Source organism: Tigriopus californicus, chromosome 6 (genome assembly GCF_007210705.1).
Source record: "Tigriopus californicus strain San Diego chromosome 6, Tcal_SD_v2.1, whole genome shotgun sequence".
In the NCBI taxonomy this organism is placed as follows: domain Eukaryota; kingdom Metazoa; phylum Arthropoda; class Copepoda; order Harpacticoida; family Harpacticidae; genus Tigriopus; species Tigriopus californicus.
Genome location: NC_081445.1, coordinates 8510091 through 8524857, shown reverse-complemented (window position 1 = coordinate 8524857; position 14767 = coordinate 8510091). Strand labels below are relative to the sequence as shown.

At 38.7% G+C, this 14767-nt stretch overlaps 3 protein-coding genes across 7 annotated transcripts in view; 2 read left to right on the top strand and 1 right to left on the bottom strand.

The window, feature by feature from the left end:
• Positions 1-702, top strand: part of LOC131882258 (ras-related protein M-Ras-like) — a gene marked incomplete in the record, with an annotated part of 24692 nt that extends 23990 nt beyond the window's left edge. The window contains 1 exon segment of the mRNA XM_059229354.1: positions 1-702.
• Positions 703-3556: 2854 nt separating this feature from the next.
• On the top strand, positions 3557-8513 carry LOC131881984 (branched-chain-amino-acid aminotransferase, cytosolic-like). Of its 5 annotated transcripts, none has more exons than XM_059228991.1 (8): positions 3557-3693; positions 5291-5399; positions 5477-5830; positions 5908-6178; positions 6293-6538; positions 6604-6743; positions 6829-7037; positions 8173-8513. In XM_059228991.1, exons 2-7 carry the CDS (start codon positions 5299-5301, stop codon positions 6974-6976), a joined length of 1260 nt encoding a protein of 419 aa, XP_059084974.1. In that variant the 5' UTR covers positions 3557-3693; positions 5291-5298; the 3' UTR covers positions 6977-7037; positions 8173-8513. The 5 variants fall into 5 exon arrangements, with proteins under 5 accessions (XP_059084974.1, XP_059084970.1, XP_059084973.1 ...); XM_059228987.1 differs by having other exon boundaries at positions 6829-7060; XM_059228990.1 differs by having other exon boundaries at positions 6829-7060; positions 8141-8513.
• LOC131881986 (uncharacterized) lies at positions 8415-14431 on the bottom strand. Its single transcript, XM_059228992.1, has 5 exons — positions 14272-14431; positions 10653-10896; positions 10400-10578; positions 10200-10304; positions 8415-8660 (listed from the first exon to the last, which is right to left on the bottom strand). Exons 2-5 carry the CDS (start codon positions 10849-10851, stop codon positions 8562-8564), a joined length of 582 nt encoding a protein of 193 aa, XP_059084975.1. The 5' UTR covers positions 10852-10896; positions 14272-14431; the 3' UTR covers positions 8415-8561.
• Positions 14432-14767: the final 336 nt, after the last annotated feature.

Sequence of the window (14767 nt, the reverse complement as noted above, 5' to 3'; positions counted from 1 at the left end):
AACAATTACAAACAATGACCTACCATTTGCCAAGAAACTTAATGTCAAGATATCACCTGCTATGATGAATGCAAAAAGTCCCTTCGAGGGTTATACATGTTCTTTCGACTAGATGCTGCAAAAACGATATTTGTCAACCTAAAACCCGTACTTTCTTCGCCTTTTCTCCTTGTTTCTTTAATTACTAACTCACCACCTTCTGTCTACAAACCTGCACACAAATCAAGCAAGCCATTAGATGGGTCAAAATAATTGTTGGCATATGGGTACTCTTTAAAACAGAATATCATTAATGAAATTAAAGTTAATTTTCAAATTTTAGTCCCAGGTGTCTCAATCAATAGTCAAAAGAAAAATACTTGCCAAAAATGTTTTAGGTTTGTCTCAAAGCATAATGTGTTTATGCATTTTTCAAATATGAACTTCCTGTACAATTGGACTTGTTTTTTTTTGTTTTTTGTTTTTTCCTTGCTAATTCTCGGGTCTTTAATCGAATTCGCGAAGCAAGGGACTGAAATTTCCTGTAAGTCAAGTAATGCCATATTTTATAAAATATTTGGTCATGCAAAGCGTTCGAGCGTGACTCCCTTGAACAAAAGATTGGTCTGGGATTGTTAATAAAAAAAAACGATCCAGGTCTCGTCTGTAACTTAACATTGGAAACAAGATTCTTGTTGGAGGAGTAAAAAAGCAGGTCCATCTTTCCTGATTTCAAGTAGCTACCATATATATGCCAGCAGCAATTTTCAACCCAAGTAATGGCTTTGATGATAAGTGTGCAATTAGTCCTAATTGTAGCGAGTCTTTGTGAGTGTACAATATTTTTGTATTATTGCATCACACCTTCAGAGAAAAGTAAGCCCAAACACAATCGAGAATTTACGAGCCAAAAACCCATCTCAAGAATCCTCCTAAATGTTACCTCTATGTGTCCACCAATCATTACACTCACAGTATTTATATCAATATGAATATATATATAGTATATGTAGGAATATTAGAGGGAATGAAACGACTCTGATGAATCTTTTAAAGGCTCAAATACAGCCAATGAATGGAACGAAATAAACGGCTTGATACGTGGACTGAAATTAGTTTATTGTCGAACGAGAAAAAAAGGTATTCATTGGAAATATAGATGACGTTCAATACAGTCGCCATGCTGTAACTTAACGTTTAAATCAATTTGCGAACCAAGAAAATTTAGTCGGGCGATTTCGAAGAAGACCTGCCCCTCGGGGCACCGGTCCTCCAAACCATCGAGCGTTTTCCAGCAGCTGACCAGAGTTGGTATTAAGAGACTACATGTACATCACGATCGAGAATCATGGCTTGCGCAATATTTCAGGGTTTTCAAAGCGTCGTTGGAAATTCGACTAACTGCCAATTGAAAATAGAATCCTAACACACTTGAAATGTTTTGCTTTCATTCAAAAATCAAACACGGCAAGGGCTTTATTCAGAGATGGTCGCCATTGAGTAATTTTTTTAAAAGCAATCAAAATGTTTGTTTTCGCTTTCAAATTCGATTTGCCTGTCAAAATTACAGTTCTGGTTTGAAGCTCTTCCAAAGCATCTACCTTGTCCTTAAAATTAGTGAAAGGAACACAATTTGTCTATAAAGAGCTTACTCACTTAAACTCCACGCCAACATTTTTTTGTCCACTGATTTCAACCTCCTCTTGCAAATTAAAAGTTATTAAAACGTTAATTTCTTTGCGGCAGCTTTAGTTTTAAAAAAAATGCTTTGAATCTTTGGAGCTTGTGGTTAACTCAGCCCTATTCTTTTGATCAGTAGTGAGAAAAAGTGTCAGGAAGAAAGAGATGGAAAGGCACACATCTCTGGTGGGTAAATTTAAAATTTGTTCTGCATGGTAATGCTTCCATTGGTCTCATCTCAACATTCCATCTAAACAGAAAATTGTAATTTCAGTGCACTGGGATATGACTTTACAAGAAGCTACAGTACTTGCCATGCAGGCCTTTTAACGCTTTTCAGTCACAGTCTTTTTCAAAACGCGAACAATTGAATCTTGAGAGTGTTCCCAAATGAGGTGGATGGCAAAATGGGATTTAATTCTAGTACTCCCTAGAGGTAGTGTCGAACTTTGAGTTTTTTGTTGAAAAATACTGTTGTTCAAAATGGTTTCCAGGAATTAGCAACGGCGAAAAAGAAGCATGTGAACCTGAGTGAACCTAAGCAGATCTGTCATTTCAGGATCTTATGTCTTCACAAACACCTAGGGATAGAAAGCTTGAGCTTTTAAAGCTCAACTAAGCCTCGCACTCTCCGTTTCTCAAAAATAATGCTTTATTTATGCATTAATAAAACTTTTGCCATGAGAAAGCTGTGATCCTACAAAGCCACATATTACTTTGCTCAACCATGCCCACCTTTGCAATTGGTCAATTTCACAATCATTATTTCGGATTTCACAGTACAGTACATACTGAATCCATGGTTTCTCGTGGCCCAACATACCAACTCCATTTGAGCTAGAATTTTCCGGTTAGTGTATTTCGTGACAATCTACATTGCCTTGGTTGCCTCCATCCTTGCGACCAATAAACGCGGTGGTACCAACAACATTTGTTGAAAGTTTGCTCAAACTTCAAGAACTCCAAGACGATTTGCATTGCTATGAGAGCGAAAGGAACATTTCAAATGAGAGGCACTTTTAAAACAAGCACAGATCAGCATTTTAATCCACTTAAAACACAAAAGAAGACAACATGTAAACAATGTAGTTATTTGTCCAATGGGTTGCTTCTTCAATTTAATTTTCATCTACACATATCCAGCGGACACTTAAATGTTGCGCTTTAACAGTTGCTCTTTGCATTCAATGTGGCCACAAAATGCTCTGGTTATATCATAAAGAAGTTGAAAAGAAATATGTTTCTATTCCCAAAAGCATCAAGGCTTTTTCTCTTCTGAAAAATTTGGAAAAAGTTGAAGGTTCTTTACGACATCACATCGAATCTATCAAAAATAAGCATAAGAAAGGCTAATGTAGCTTTGAGTAATGTGTTTAGAGAAAAGATTGTCGCAATTTTACAACACAAATGAGCATTGATGTCTTTGAAAATTCATATCATAGCATAGGCAAGTGTACTAATAATATTGATAAACTACGTTTTGGAAAGGGTCCTTTATGTGATCTGAAGTACTAATTGGAGCACCTTTCAATCTTCTGTTTTCACCAAGGAATTTCTTTAACCCTTAAAGCAAAAGAATCCATAACTAAGTCTGTGCATTTAAGCAACAACTTTATCTGATTTTTAACCACCGTGTAGAGCTAGTGGTGTGGCTAACTTAGCTACTAAGACGGTGAGACGTTTGGTCTGTAGGTTCGTTGCTCTATCTACGTAGATGGATATATTTTTGGGTGACGGATCAGGCGTGCGGTCTCATGTGCTCAATAGTATACACACACAGAGAGTCCGATACAGATACATCCATCTATCCACCTAGCCACGAAATACAGAATGATCTGGTTGCTGTCAACCGGACCACTCTGGGTTGAGAAACGTGTTCAAGTTCTTCTATTCACTTCTCGGTTAGTCAGTTATTCAATTCAACCCCAAGGGTCGACTTCTCTATCTACGTATACAAGCCAAGTGTGTTTTCCCTGCAAAACTATTTGTTCGTAAAAAAGCTGATCCCACCAAAAATAATTCTTTCTCCAATTGGTAAGTGAGCCTCAAAAGGTCTAATATTTGGTTTGAATCAAGTGGATATGATTGATCTGAAAATAATAGTGATGTACCGAAAGCTCGTTTGGCCGGAAATTCAGTAGATTCGTCAAAAAGCACACAAGCGCAGGAAGATCGGAACTAAAGAAAAATCATGAATGTATTTCAGAGCCGAGATTTTTTTGAATGTCTGTTTATTGTTTTTTATTTGAGACTAAGATATTTTCGATCGATCTGTCGGCCCATAGAAGTAGAAAAGTCAAAGAGCTAATGGCGAATTATTCAAAGGTTTACGGATTAATTCAGTGCAGTAAGATCTGAACAAAATTCATGCCAATATGAATTTCAAACATCCACAACAGCTGGGAATTCCATTCGAAGTAACAGTAAGGAAGTCCGCCAAAAAAGAAGAAAAACAAGAAATGAAATTGCCGATCCGCCTGAAATATCTCTGGATAATTTCAAAATGGCACTATGACATTTTTGATTTTTTCGAAGGCTTATGGGTGAACATTGTCATTTTAGAATGGATATTATTAGGTTTTCAAGTAGCAGGACATTCAACAGATCTTGAAAGGTTAAAACTATCCATTGTATTGTATCGCAGCATAGAATTACTCGTTTAGTCGTTTGGTCCATCACTAATCACAACGCACTAAAGCACGAATGTTCGGTCAGTGGCTGAAAAATCTCCCGAAGTTGCATCAGCACCACAAGATTGCTCCAGCAACTCGACCCCAATCCTAAAATAGGCACCGGCCCGCCGAACCTGCCTACTTTAGGGCACAACGGCTGTTCCCTACATAGTACATTTGTACATGCATCTCAGCATCTGTGCCTTTCAAACTCGTTTTCGGAGTAGATGGGATGGCGCCAGATTCTTGACCCTGGGCCGTTCAAATCTGAAAATCAAAGCTGACCAAAATGAGACAGAAGCTCTCGAGACGCTATGGAGAGAGACACTTCCTGAATCGCGGGCATCGTAGACAAGATCCTTGGACCTGAAACCAGTTCGAGAAATGGTTGATGTGACTTGGGCCGCCGGTTCTCGTCGATAATTGTTCTCGAATCATACGAAACGGATGCGAGCTTATGTAACTTGAAATGAAACCGTGTTGCTAAGGTTGCACTTGTGTGAATGATTTCTTTTCGAAAGAGTCGGTTTAGAGCCCGCCTTTCTTTTTTTTCATTGATCAAAGACGAGAAGGTCTGCAGACCCCAACCACGTTTGTAAGAAAACGGCTTTCTCAAAGATCCTGATGTAGCGTGAGTGCAGCAATTGCGAGACTAACTAACATTTGATAAAACTAGATGAAGCACCTTGATTAGATTATATTCATGACATAAAAATGCTCTTTCTTACACGTATGTAGGATCAATGATGATCTAATTAGTATCTCGCAGGATAAGAATAAAATTGATAAGACGATGGTAAGCTAATGACGCGTGAATGGCTTTCTCATTGTTGCTTTCCATTCCTCAATGTTTCAAGAACGTCGTCATTCTACAAGACATATTCTTAGAGCTGAAATAAAGCGCACGGGTACATTTCAACCGACATCAGACTTTTAGTTGAATCTCGTTTTCCTTGAAGCTCTCAAGATGTCAGTGTCCTCCATGAAAGCCCGAGTCTTCCTCAAGAACAATCAAAATGTCCTCCAACTCCTTCACCGATTCCAATCCAATCTGGCTGGTTTGGACAGGTGAGTGGTTTGAGAGCCATCTATCAGGTTGATACCATCACTCATCAACTTTGGCACGATGTTTTTTTTTTTTTTAGTAAAAAGCTGGAAATCACCCCGGCTGGACCGAAAGAGGTGAAGGCCAAGCCCGAAGTCAAAGACTTGGTGTTTGGCAAGAACTTCACGGATCACATGCTCAAGGTCCGATGGACGGCCAATGAAGGATGGCACCAACCCAAGATTACTCCATTCGAGAACTTCTCCATGCATCCGGGAGCCAAGGTCTTGCATTATGCTCAGGAACTCTTCGAAGGCATGAAGGCCTACCGTGGAGTGGATGACAAGATCCGGATGTTCCGACCCATGCACAACATGGCCCGCATGAATGTCACGGCACAACGTGCCTGTCTGCCCACATTTGAGGGCAGTGAATTCGTCGAATGCATTAGAAAGTAAGATTATACATTGTTCATTTGATGTTATTCCCGCGATCGGGCTATAACCCGGCAACAATTTCTTGCCCCATCAGATTGATCCAGATCGATCAGGAATGGGTGCCTCATTGTACATCTTCCTCGTTGTACATCCGACCCACCTTGATTGGCACGGAAGCCGCTTTGGGCGTCTCGCCAGCCAATGAGGCCGAGTTGTATGTGATTCTGTGTCCCGTGGGACCTTATTTCGCCACGGGTCTCAAGCCCGTCAATCTCTTGGCTGATCCCAACTTTATCCGTGCTTGGCCAGGAGGTTGTGGATTCGCCAAAATGGGCAGCAACTACGCACCAACGCTTTGGATTGGGGTAAGAGTCTTGGAACGGCCATGACGCATTCATTGGCTCTATGCGTCACTGTCGAACCAGTGTGGTTATTCCAGTTTCTTTTGCGTTTCAACTTGGCTCCTTCCTTCTTTCCAGAAACATGCAGAGAAATATGGTTGTCAACAAGTCCTTTGGTTGTTCGGAGCGGATCATGAGATCACCGAAGTGGGTGCTATGAATATCTTTGCCCTCTTTGACCACGGCAGTGGCAAGAAGGAGCTTGTTACGCCTCCCTTGGATCAGGGGATCATCTTGCCCGGTGTGACCCGCAGAAGCATCATTGAGCTCGTGTCAGAATGGGGAGAGTTTGAGGTGTCAGAGCGAAAAGTGACGATGAAAGAAGTGAGAAAAGGCTGAGCTCGAGAACATGTTTATAGTTTACTAAATATGTGTTTGATTCGTCTTAGGTGTTGGAGGCTAATTCCAAAGGTCAACTCTTGGAAATGTTTGGTGCTGGAACGGCGGCAGTTGTGAGCCCGGTGGGAGGCATCTACTTTGATGGGAAGATGCAGCAGATTCCCGTGCCCGAGACGAGTCTGGCTCAAAGGTAAAAATGAAACATACGCATGTCGGATTGCGACATGTGGAATGTTAAGATAACCAGTTCTGACTCATTGTACCGTTTGTTCTAGAATCATGAATTCCATGTCGGACATCTATTATGGCCGCGTGAAGCACAATTGGGCCATCGACGTTGAGGAGTGGAAGATTGACCGCAATCAGCACCTTCAGGATTACGTCAATGCCGAGGAAAAGCTCAGGCGAGTTGAGGCTGCCTAATTGCGATCTCTAGAAGACAAGAAGCCGTTGGAACCAAAGACTTGCACCCTAACCTAGTGCCGTATATTGACCTATATTACAAGAGTACGTCCATGAATTCAGCGCCCCCTGTGGCGCAATTTTGAACCTTCAATTCCGTCCCAAAACAACTCGTGTACAACGCAGTAGCCATAGATCTTAATCAAGCGCATTTTTAAGAAGAAAAAAAAATGGCTTGAAGGGTTAGTCATGTGGCTTTAGTTACTCTCCAGGCACCCTTGAACCAATCATGAATGTTTTAAAACCTTTTAACAATCTCCTTGGGAGATATTCAACTAAATATATATTTTTAGTCCGCTGCTTGTGGGCAATGAATGGTGCTTGTGATTTGAGTTGTCGTACACGTATAAATATAAAGCTAAAGTAATGAATAAGGTTTGCCTATTTCGTTGGCCACAAGCGAGTTTAAATGGTTCATAACTACATATAATTCAGTGCAGAACATGAATATTTTGTCTTGAAGCCTGTTTTGTAATAGAGAAATTGCATTTTTTTTAACAGCAATTGAATCATTTGTTCTTCAAAGTTTAATGAGAAGTCTTCGGCTTTGCCTTATTTTCTGACGTTGTTAAATTTCATATTGCTCCCATGAACCCGAAACAAGAGAGCAACAAACAATTAAAACAGAAGCAGCTTGTGAATTATTCTTTTTTGTTTCGGGTTGTGAAAAACAATGTCAAAGCTCCTTGTTAAGCTTCATCTTTCTTTAAAACAACTTAGCAACATTTGTTACATAATGAAAACTACTTTTTGATGCATGTTATAGGACATAGAAGCCACCCGAAACAAAACAAAATGTTTATCTTCAGTTAAGTGTGTTTTCTCCTATTAAAAGCAAATCAGGTAAATGTAATCGACTAATTAGGAGTTTCATCATATTTCCATAATTATTGAATCACAAAATAGGTGACAAGCATTGCATTTCCCACAAAGGGGACTCAATTACATATTTTCAAAAGAGGCATGAAAAATGGTTTTAAAACATTCAGGATATGTTCGAGCGTGCCTTAAGAGAAACTAAAACTTTTCGTTAAATTTTCATAAAAATGCGTTTTAATTCGGTCTCGGACCATTGTGAACCATTTGTTTTGGGACAGAATTGATGGTTCAAAATTCCGCCACAAGGAGCGCTGAATTCAAATTCCTTCTCTCCTTAGTCAACTTCATCCAAAACCACCGCCACAACAAGAACAACGAAAACAATAACAGCATTCTCATCGATGATGTTCGCTCTCCTTCTGAAATGATCGGCTATACCTCAGCCATTGAAACAAGTTGAGGTTAAGGTCATTGAAACCAACTCCCCGTGCGAATCGCTTATCGTATTGCTTCAAAAACAACTCGTGAATCAAATTGTCATTGTATTACTCTCCTTACAACAAACGAAGTGCACCACACATCAACCACAATACTCTGTATTTAGCCGTCAATCAATCATAACCCTCGTGGGGATATAAAGAAGATACTTAGAATAAAGTATATTTAATTTTAAATACTATATTGTTGTAGAAAATCTAGCACATATGGGATTCAATTTGACATCTCTTCACGGTTCAGACTCATAGGGGTTCTCAATTCCTCGGGATTTGAAGTAGTAGCAAAGCCCAACGCACGGCTTCTCCGTTGTCTTAGCTTCATCTTTTTTCTGCAAAAAATGGTTTTAGAAATGAGTGAATTTTGCAAAAAGATAAATCTATTTGAAATCTAATCCCCAGTGGTGCGGAAGGATACTCGTTAAGAAACGCTTAAGAGTATATATCGTTGTCATCATTTGTAAATAGTTACTAAAATAGGATTTGCACTTTTTTATGATTCTAAAGCAAGTAAATTGGATGGATTGTAATAGTTTTTCACCAGGTACAGAACATTCATTCGGACACTTATTTGTCCAAAATCCGTGACCGATCCTACATTCAGGGGCTTCAAAGATCTACTCCTAATACTAACTCATTGATAGGCCAAGTGTTCTCTTGTCCTTGACCATTTCTTTTTCTGTTTTGTTTTTCAGACTTAGTTGTAACAATATTTTACATTGTATAACATTTTTCATATCAGTTACGAAAATCCGTACAATCTCAGAAAAAAAAAGAACCATTACCTTTATGCGGTAATTCGTTATTGCCCGCTGATGAAATTCCTTTATTAGCGAGGGCAGTTTTGTTCAATATGCACCCCATGTTTGATTCCATTTTGTTTTTTGTTTTGATTGCAAATCAAGTCTTGGTGAAATGAAAATATCAACCCCATGTAAAACTTAGGATTACTGGCTTGCAAGCAACCAAAAGAGCAAGTAGAATAACAACAATATTTTAAAGAGAGATTCTCACGAATGCAAGAATCAAATCACAAAAAAATGTAACTTTCTGTCAACTAAGGGTACACCAAGTGCGCACGTTTTAAACTCAGAGTAAAAGATTTCAGCAATATCATAACATTAATAAGAGTGCAGGAGAAAGCTGATTTTGGAACACAAAACATAACTTAAGTAGCAAAATTAGTGATTGAATTTTGAAGAGTTATAATTTTTTTTAAGGTCAATATAAGCACCGTCACAATCTTTTAAAAGATTTAAAGAAATGTTAAGAGGTACAGTGACGTCATGAAATCTCCTATGAAAGTTTTCATCCTCGTCCTTGTTTTGATTAGTAATTAGGAAATAAGATAATATTGTAAATAGTATGGAGAAAGTAAATAGAATGGAAAAAAGTCAGATAAATCTGCAATCCAGAAAGAAATATAAATGTCACAAGTTATATCTTGTATATTTGTCACTATTATATGTGTATATGGTTGTGTCTGCTTGTCTGCATGAACTAACCCTCATCCTTTTTGTTAAAAACAGTTTTTGTTATCATTGACCTAAACAATGGGGTATGTCTTGCCATTTCTTGCTATACTTAACTCTTTTGAATTATGAAGTGCATCCAAATCTGCTTCATTACTGCCAAATAATAATGTGAATTAAATTATTATGAGACTGGAAATAGTGGTGTAATTGGCTAGAAAAGAACGAATTGAATGATTAAAAAAAAGCCAAAGCATTTAAAAACAAGGTTTTGTTTCAGTTTTACACTATTTTGGTCTCACCCGAGACTACTCATTTTATACTAACGGTACTCTGCCCATCTTTGACCGCAACAATGCCTATTATTCTCTTCTCGTGATCAAATTGATTTCAACTCACCCAATCGTACCGATATGGCCCTTTCACGTAAGAATCGTCAAATCCTTTGACCTTCATGTAGTGACAAAGGCCGATGCAAGGCCTTGATTTCCTCCGCAAGGACCACTAGAACGAACGAACGAACGAACGAATGCAATCATTATCCCTTCTCATTGATTGACTTGAAATATGGGGCCGAAGACAAGTTCATTCCACATTACCTTCCTCCATACAGGGATTCCTGTATCCTCGACGATCTCCTCTCCACTTCCACTCCCACTTCCAATATCCACCTCCTCCTCTTGATGTTCGCCATTGGCTACTTCCCGATAATACTTTAGCTTTTCATAGTAGCAAAGTCCCACGCAAGGGCGCTCTTTTCCCGTTCTCTCGAAGTAAGCTGGAAAGTGATTAATGACACAGCCTTAGCTTCTTTCGCCAAGGCTGAGCTTATTATGATTAGCGCCCAAAAACCTTGATCGTCTTCGTCATAGTAATCAAAGTCGTTGGTGACTCCTCCGTAGTTGAAGCCCCGATTATTCCAAGGCTTGCTGGAGGACTTGATACTGAATCGAGAGCCAAAGCCTCTGGCCATCATTTTGGCGTAAACATCCTCTACCAAGAAATTGGAGAGAACTGAAACCACCACCACAACAACCAAGAATACCCTCATAGCTTGTGACCGGTTCACATGGGAAAGCCAGCCAACTGGAGACGGCTGAAAATGATTACTTGAAATTTACTGCACGGGTTTTATGATAATCGTCGAGCTGAAGTAATTTCATCATGATCAGTTGTAAACGAAGGCACAGTTTTGCATTATTCTTTTTGTTGCACTGGTAAAGGTGGAATTGGCCCAATATCGGAAAGTTTTCTTTCAAGTTAAATTTCATCGTCATTATAAAGGAATTTTAATATTTTCTAGAATAATGAGGCTTACGTGTGACTATAGTTAGATTTGTTTTCCTCTCATTTCAAGAAAAAGAGTGAATTTATATAGACATGCCCGACCAGAGTGGAACGTATATAAATGCATAATAGCATTATGCATTAACTGATGACGAAGTTATGTACAATTCATTTATTATCTTACATTTTTCTTCGAGACAAATTCATTGATTTGTCATTTATGTACATCATGATAACTTTTTGTTGGATGGAAAATCCAAAAGGCTTGTCTGAATTCTTAAAATCGATTGATCATTTCACTTTTAGCGTGCATCGTAAACGTCTTTGTACCTGGTAAAAAAATATAGACTTATTCAACATCTCGAAGAATTGAGATGGTTCCAGGGTTTTGGTTTGAAATGGTTTTATCTAAGTAAGCTGTGAACAAAAGGCTAGAAAATACAACACTAACAATGAATGAACCAGCTTTTCACAACAAGTTTTCAAATGGACTTTCCCGAACAAACAACTTGTTTTGCAGCCTTTGTCTGGATTGACAGAAAGCATATATTGTCCATCACAATTTCCCCATTTTCAGTCAACAACTTGACGACTGCTCTCAGCAGAAGTCCCGCAGAAATCGATTCAACAAATTGGAAAAGATTTTAAGTTCAATTACCAAGGGATCCTCGAACACGTTTGACGGAAAAACTAATGGACCAATACTTCAATGGGATCAACTGAACTCGGTGGAAGTATGCAGACAAAGCACAATTGCGTACCGCTTAACAAGCAGGAAATATGAACTTGATGCAATTTGTCAACATTTTCCAATTTACTTCATATCTATTGGATCTGTTGGACGTGCCCGTCAAAAATAATGATGGAAAACATAAGTGAGNACTTTTTGGATCCGAAAAATCGACCCTTTGGATTAGGAGCCTTACATGTGGTGGATGGAATTTATTGCAAGCCTTTGTGCAACTCGCCAGACGTTTCTTTACTTTTCTGGGGATTATCCTTCATCGTCTTTGCTTTGATGGTCAAAGGGTTCAAAATATTTAGTCAGTAAGCGATGTTAGGGAAGAAGCTCGACTGCACCTTGCATGAGGGATCCTCCCACATATTCTATTCTTTTTTACAAAAACATTGCTTACAACTATTCATACGTTTGCTAAGACAACACCCTATTTGATGCGCATTTTTGGGTGTCATTAAGATTAGGAAGATGATCCTCAATTAGCGAGGATCGCTATTGCCATTTCGACTGAAGCATTGCAGATGAGTGCATTAGATATTAAAATCTGGCCTTTTTTTTTAAGCCTCATCAACTCATCAAAGTTGAGTTTTTTGCCAGAGTAATTTGGGTGAATTAGTTGTAAAACCATTAAAACATGTTGGAGGGATTTTCTTTTTTGCGGACTTCCTGACCGCTACTAGGAATGGGAACCCTTGCACTTATCTGATCCAACGAATTGGAGTTAGCAGATCTGGCTAGCCCTTGAATATCGGGGTGATTCTTTTTTTGGTGAAATTATTGTCCAATTCGAACTTAAATTATGTTATTAAATCCCCTCCTATATACTCCCTACCATGGACGACGGTACACTGGACATATTTGACGCCTCCAAATGTACCCTGATAGTGTAACGGAAATTTTAGAAACCATTGAACTCAAAATTCCGACCAGAAATTGCAAAAGTCATGGTCACGCTCTCCAAGCCAGGCAAATTCCCTCGCCATAGACATATGAAATTATAGGGAGGAACATGGCCAGTTTTAAGCTGTAGCTCGAGGTACTCCTGTCTATCAGGATTTTTTTCCTATTGTTCAAGTTTTTCAGCTGTCCAAGTCAAGTTAAGGTAAACGGGTGATTCAACATGGATGAACCATGAAATTTGACGTGTTCGAATAAAAATTACAAGTGACAAGAATTCGTGTAAAGTTCCAAAATATTTTTTATTTGAGTGGTTGCCAGAAACATTCGAGCACTCCTTGAAAGTGAATCAGACGTGTTTTATTAATTGCAGAGCGAAAAAGGGGCCAACTACTAGACGATCCTGGAATTCCAATGTCAATCATCTTGAATTATAAACAACAATATACGTGAAAATTAGACTATATTGACTGAAAAATGATCAGCAGTAACCTCTTGAACAGGATGGAGGATGAAAACCATCCAAGGTAAGGCTTAACTCATCGTTTTAGCCCCGTTTCCTAATGAGATCAAAGCCTACCGGGGAATACGGCGACAATCTGACAGACCTCCAGTTAAATTGATACCTCCATGTCCTTACGAATTTTAGAGGGGATCAAATTGAACAATGATTTCATAGAGCATCAGGCTTTGAGGGCTATGTGTCACAAAATTTAATTGTTGAGTACCGGCCGATGGTTGACCGTATGAAAAAATGGTACGGGCCAAAAAACAAGCAAGGAAAGTCGAACTCATGCTGTAACATTTTGGCTTTTTGAACCACAAATCTGTTCAATGAGAGACTTGAGGTCAATTTGAAAAAGCTCTACTTCACCGAATAGCATTGGATGCAAATAAAGAAAACAGAAAAAAGCACCAATTAATTGTAATGGAACACTAACATGTCCCGTGTGTTAGTTTGCTGATCAATGTTTCCCTTTTACAGAGCTAGAGGCCATTGTGTTCTTTTTTTAGTTGACTATTTGCCATTTTTTCAGTTCAAAGAAGGCCTGTTTCTAAGATGAATTAAAATGCAGTAAAGCAGTCAATTGCTCATACCTGGCTTTCATTGTGAAAGTCATATTTTTGTGCATTTCTCGGAAACTTTCTCCGTAGAAATTCTTTGATTGATACTCACTAGAATGAATTGTGATATCAAAGATAATGTAATGTAATAACAAGAGATGATTTTTGTCCCTCATGTTCATGACAGTAAGCAGAGCGCATGTTTGTGAGCATCATAAAAAAGTTTTTAATACTAATAAGGAAAGGATCAACATCAAAACCATATTCCCAAAATAACTCAGATGCCCATGAATATCAAAACGATTTTACTAGTCCTATTTAACTAACATATACAACATGTACGATATACTAATGCTCTACTATGGGATAAACTGGACAATCGGTTTTCCAATCCGGCTCCTAACACGCAATAACAATTCAGACTTAACAACCTTTAAAAAAAAACGAATAAATCAATATTGGGGAAACGAGCACTTCACATACCTGAAACGTTTGCTTTTTATACAACGTCGGTGTTTTTCCTCTAATCTGGAACGGATGATTGACTTGCGCGAAAAGATCTGTACACTTTAATGGTCCGTTTTCAACTGATTGGACTTCCGCTCGTCGCAGTTGCCTCTATGATGTCAAAAGGACAGAGAATTCTCCCAATCATGTCATTGGACAATAGTGATGATGATGACAAGGCTGGGATGGGCAATCATCTGGGGATTTGGATAAATCCTTGGACAACAACAACAACTAGGGGCCCTATTGTAAATATGTAGTACGTATCCAACATGACTCAAATTGACGTTGCCCTACGTACTTTATCTAGTGCGAGCAGAGATTCGTTTAGGTTTAGGTACTAAGTATGTATTTTCATGGTACTATATGCAAGTGGATGCTTTTGAAGTTGGTCCAAGAGAGTGAAGATTGAGATCATTAACAATGCATCGACAGAGCAATGACCCATTGAAGGTTTGGTTACTAGGGTTTC

Excerpts from the sequence above, each read along its gene's own strand:
- LOC131881984 (XM_059228991.1), top strand. The coding sequence starts at position 5,299 with ATGTCAGTGTCCTCCATGAAAGCCCGAGTCTTCCTCAAGAACAATCAA. Across the intron at positions 5,831-5,907 it reads TTCGTCGAATGCATTAGAAA|ATTGATCCAGATCGATCAGG; the intron begins GTAAGATTATAC and ends TTGCCCCATCAG. Across the intron at positions 6,539-6,603 it reads GAAAAGTGACGATGAAAGAA|GTGTTGGAGGCTAATTCCAA; the intron begins GTGAGAAAAGGC and ends GATTCGTCTTAG.
- LOC131881986 (XM_059228992.1), bottom strand. The coding sequence starts at position 10,851 with ATGAGGGTATTCTTGGTTGTTGTGGTGGTGGTTTCAGTTCTCTCCAAT. Across the intron at positions 10,579-10,652 it reads CTATGACGAAGACGATCAAG|CTTACTTCGAGAGAACGGGA; the intron begins GTTTTTGGGCGC and ends ATCACTTTCCAG. Across the intron at positions 10,305-10,399 it reads GAATCCCTGTATGGAGGAAG|TGGTCCTTGCGGAGGAAATC; the intron begins GTAATGTGGAAT and ends CGTTCGTTCTAG.